Source organism: Rhagoletis pomonella, unplaced genomic scaffold (assembly GCF_013731165.1).
Source record: "Rhagoletis pomonella isolate Grant_MI unplaced genomic scaffold, Rhpom_1.0 Rhpom_scaffold_00007, whole genome shotgun sequence".
In the NCBI taxonomy this organism is placed as follows: Eukaryota; Metazoa; Arthropoda; class Insecta; order Diptera; family Tephritidae; genus Rhagoletis; species Rhagoletis pomonella.
The window spans coordinates 3,856,992-3,862,179 of NW_023458561.1; the positions used below are offsets into that span (position 1 = coordinate 3,856,992).

The 5,188-nt window shown below is 32.5% G+C and overlaps 1 protein-coding gene across 1 annotated transcript in view; it reads right to left on the minus strand.

Annotated features, from left to right (window-relative positions):
* Nucleotides 1–5: 5 nt before the first annotated feature.
* Nucleotides 6–5,188, minus strand: part of LOC118743568 (protein flightless-1-like) — a gene marked incomplete at its 3' end in the record, with an annotated part of 8,789 nt that continues 3,606 nt past the window's right edge. Inside the window, exons 3-5 of the mRNA XM_036476334.1 lie at nucleotides 1,399–1,774; nucleotides 268–1,339; nucleotides 6–210 (exon numbers count right to left, since the gene is read on the minus strand). Of these exons, the coding sequence (XP_036332227.1) occupies nucleotides 6–210; nucleotides 268–1,339; nucleotides 1,399–1,774 (1,653 nt within the window). The remainder of the gene's footprint in view (nucleotides 211–267; nucleotides 1,340–1,398; nucleotides 1,775–5,188) is intronic.

Genomic DNA, 5,188 nt, shown 5'->3' on the forward strand with positions numbered 1-5,188 from the left:
TATATTAAACAACGGTTACATAACTGGAGTTTATTTTCGAAATATATACATGTCCTTACCTGTAGACTAACCCATGGATTATTGAACATTTTCTCAGCTATCTCCTGGATGAGTTTACACTCCTCTGTAGAAGACTTTAAACCCATCCAAACGTAAACAATTCCTGATTGCAATTCGTCTTCCGTGTCAAACGGAACGTACAAAATGTAGCTTCAAATTATATTAGTTAAATTAAATTATTTTAAAATCATAGCAATGTTTATTTACCAAAATGCGGAGTTTAAGTTTGCTGCATCTGGTTGAATTTGAATTAAGCGTGTACATAACGCTCCACCATTGGACCGCAAGTGGAAGAATTCGACTGCCGGCTTTAAAGTAGACTTGTCTTTTCGTTTTCCGGTGTGAATTATAAATTTGCGCTTGAAATGTGCCATGAATTTTAGATTTTCTTGCTGTTGATGAATCCGCACTACCTCTAACTCTTCTCCAAACATTGCTTTGAATTTTTTTTGTAAAGTAAAAGTAAAAGTTAACCATCCCATATTACTGGCATTACGCCCTTGCCAAAAGTATACTACGCATTGAATTTCGTCGTCTGAGTGTTTAATATCATCCACGTCAACTTCTTCCTCCTCAATGGGTATACAATAACGGCAAAGAAACACATAGCATTCCCCCGTGTAAAAATTACCCAATTCGTCTTCTGGCAATCTAACAAATTTTTTACCTTCTAACACAAAAGCTTCCATTGCTTCAAGGTCATAGTTCCAGTCTTCTTCTAACTGCTCGGCCTCACTTAGGGGCATCGAGTTTTGACGAGGCATAAAAAGGGCGGCTAAGTCGGCCCGAGTTTCTTGTTTACGAGCCCATTTGGTTAAGTCTGCGCCAGTTTTAGCTACAGAGTTAGCTGTGCGTGTAAAATCTACGGCCATTACTTCATCCCATCCAGTAAATTTAGATTTGAATATTTGTGATTCAGTTCCTTCCTGTAAGCGAGTTACTACGGCAAAGTCTGGACGATTAATCATTCGAAAAAGTTCTCTCGATAATTTTATCGCAGCGGCTCGTACCAATCGGGTGGATTTCTTACCAAACCACACAAATAAATCTGTATAGCAATCCAATATGTAAACATTTTTGCTATTCAATAAAGTGTGAACAAGTTTTTGATCTGGAAATTCCACTTGTGGTAACTCCAAATAGCCCATTCCAAGTTGAACTTGATATAGGCGAGGCGTAGAAGGTACAAAATCATTGCTTACATGCTGGGGAATTTTATGTTTTGATATTGCTTGTGGATCAGCTCCAAAGTTCTTCCAAAAGTCTTCATTTTCTTCTCCTGTAGATTATTCAAAGTATGTTCAGCATAATTACCTAAATTCCTATCTATAAACTTACCTTGCATTTCGAGTATGATTTCGCATTTATTTTTCCTCTCAGTTTTATTAATTTTTTCTGCCATCAGCCGTGTTTTGGAATTCAATGTATTCTTCGAAGCGCATCCAAGCCAGATGTACAATGTAATACCACAGTCTAGCATAAAGGCATATCGAGGATCTAGTGAATCAAAATGTACGGCGACGGGCTCTAAGTGGACCGATGAACCAGCGGCATGCACTCGGTATAAACGCTTTGTGTACAGCATATCTTCAACCGTATAGAACCCAGTAGCAGTGCGTCCACCCTCAATATATGTAACTTCCGTGTCGAACAGTTCCAAGAATTCTTCAGATTCATCGTCTGTTAAGCATTTCAAGTATTCATTTATATGTATCTATGATCCAAATATTTTACTTATATACATACTAGGGTGGGTAAAAAAAATCAAATATATTTTTTTGGTTCCGACACACGAAAACTAGTTCCTGGGTACCTCTAGAAAGTACTTAGCAAATCTGAGCTCTTAATATTAACGGGAAGATTATGCTCATCATAGTTTTCCATTTTCAATTTAGTCTCCTATAAAAATGGTCATATCTTATCACCAATAGATCGGTAAACCAGTTGCATCGTCAATATTTATAGGAAATTGAATGTTCTACAAAAATGGTCTCATAGACTTTTTCCATTAATCTATTCATTTAAAAGATATTCAAGGTCAAAGATTGAAGTATTTTAGGGAAAATAATTTTTTGTTTTGAATTTTGTAACTTACTAAAAAATAATTATTGTCAAATGAGTTTCAATCATTTTTATAGGAAATCGAACGCTCTACAAAAAAGGTATCATGTGGTTAATCGATTACTCTAACCATTTAGAACATATTCGCAGTAGAATTCCAATGCCTACTGATTTTAATACTTTTTTAATAAATATTTCCAATTTATCCATTTAATTTATGAATTTTGAGAATATTTAAGAATATTACGTTGATAAAAAATAAACATCGGTATGCCAATTAAAGGGATTTCTTTATTCATATTAGGTGATTAGCAGATGAATTGCAATAATCAAAAATATATTAAAACTCAGCTGTTAATTAATTGGTTTTAGTTATACAAAAGAAGACACAACTCAGAGCTCCAAAAACTATATATGCAATGTAGAAATATAAGAGGAAACACAGAAATGACATAAAACCACAGATGGCGCTAGTATGACAAGTACTGGGTAACAGAACTACCAGCATTCGAAATTAAATCTTAAAATTCTCTAAACAAAAAATATTACATTATAAATTTTGTGGAAAAAAGAAATTTGAATGACATTTTAAATATACCCTTTGAAAAATATTAAATTGCGATCCTAAATTGTGATAAAATTTATAAAAACAAAATATCGTTAAAAAATTGATTCGAAAGAAATATATTCTCAAAAAATACATTCTCAAAAGATAAGATACAACTCGCAAACTGTCATTCTATCGAAATAAACTAAAATTCTCATGAATATTGTCAAAATTCATAAATTGAATGAAAATATTTATTGAAAAACTATTAAAATCAGTAGGCATTGGGATTCTACTACGAATATCTTCTAAATGGTTAGAGTTTTCGATTAACCACACCAGACCTCTTTTATAGAGGGTTCAATTTCCTATAGAAATAATTGAAACTCATTTGACAATAATTATTTTTTAGTAAGTTACAAAATTCAAAAAAAAATTATTTTCCTTAAAATACTTTAATCTTTGACCTTGAATATCTTTTAAATGGTTAAATTTAACGAAAAGAGTATATGAGACCATTTTTGTAGAGCGTTCAATTTCCTAAAAATATTGACGATGGAACTGGTTTACCGATCTATTGGTTATAAGATATGACCATTTTTATATGAGACTAAATTGAAAATGGAAAACTATGATGAGCATAATCTTCCCGTTAATATTAAGAGCTCAGATTTGGTAAGTGCTTTCTAGAGGTACCCAGGAACTAGTTTTCGTGTGTCGGATCCACAAAAAAATATTTGATTTTTTTTTACCCACCCTAATACATACATATTTATGTACATATGTGCATTAAGCCGTGGCACTATATATGAAAGAAAAAAGTTTAGCGTGTAACAGTTTTGTTTGAATACTGACATAAGTCAGGAACAAATTTTGGGTGTAACATTTTTTAGGCACCCACTAAAAATAGCTAAATCGCGCTTTTTGTTATAGCTTTCTTATTCGATGTCGATTTTTTAATATTCATGTCGGCGAAAACGCTTCGTGTAGGACTATAATTGGCCCTCAAAATATTTTGGCCTTAAAAACCGTTTTGATTTATACTTTCACAAAATCCCTCGATTTTTATTCTATAAACCTTAAACTTTGAAAAATTGATGAGGACTTCGCTAGAAAGGTGTGTTTTTATTACCTGTATGGGGGCAAACATTATTAGTTTTTATGTTGATGTATTTTGGAACTAATTTCTGTCATCCCCTGTCAAATTTGGTTTGGAGATACACCGGTTTCGGCATTGTCTTCAGTGCCATTTTTCGTTTCTTTTTTTATACCCGAGCGCACTTCTGCACAAAGGTATAATAAGTTCGATTTAGCCATGCCTGTCTGTTCGTGTGTGCACACGATAACTCGGGTAAAAATTTAGATATTTTAAGGAAACTTTGTACTTGTATATCTTTGAGCTAAGGACGGATGGTATTGAAAATTGGCAAAACTTGAAGCTTTTCGTCTGAAAATTAATATTTACAATTGATATTTTACTATTATCTGTCTAGGGGAGAACGCTACTTATTAGAAAAAACGTTTTCATTTCGTTTGTTTTTGATATTAGTTGGAAAATGGCTTCGATCCCGGATCCTGTGGAATGGCAGTACGCACTTCTATCCGCTACACCACTATTAGATACCGATTTGTCGGTAGTATTTCAAGTGATATCTTTACGTCATATTTTCCATCGATTTCCTATGCTAGCGCAACACGTTAATGAACAAAAACTTGATTCATTTCATTTCATTTATTTTAGTCTATGACCTTAACAATCTTACAGACAAGATTACATAATAGGTTAGAATAATAGAAATTATATTAACCCTAAAAGTATATCCTACGGGTCTTTTTTTAATTTTAACACAAATTTTACTTTTTATTTTGTTGTTTTAAATAAATGTGGTTATAGTTATTATTAATAAAACTATGTTTTATTATTAGTCAAACTCACACTTCAATATTCTTTAAAAAAAAAATAAGACAGGACTAAGTATATTTTAGCTCACAGGTTATCTTTTAAGTACATAAGCCTCTACGGCGTATGTTAAGGCTTCACGTTACTCCCAAATAGATTAGGCTTCTAGGGTTAATTATATACAATATTTCAATATTAGATTTAAATATCAATCTCGGCAATGAAAAGTCAATATTTACAATTTTTTAGATTTTATTAAACTCTGTGAGGGCTCTATATATTGGTGCTAGAGTAAAGTAATTTGCCTTAACTGGAAGCATATAAAATAGTAATTGAAAACGCGAAATTCTGTTTGGAACATTGAAACAAATCTGGTTAAGTAAAACAGAGCAATCAATATATCCATTAACCAGATCATATATAATCATAAGTGATTGGATAAGTCTTCTACTTTCCAGTGATTTTACATTAATAAGCTTACAGAGAGAATTATAGGCCGGTAAAGGCTCAGAAAAGTTAAGCGGCTGTAGGGCAAAGTGAACAAATTTGCGCTGGACTCTTTCAATCCTACTAGCATAACAGCTATATATTGGATTCCATATTATAGAGGCATACTCTAA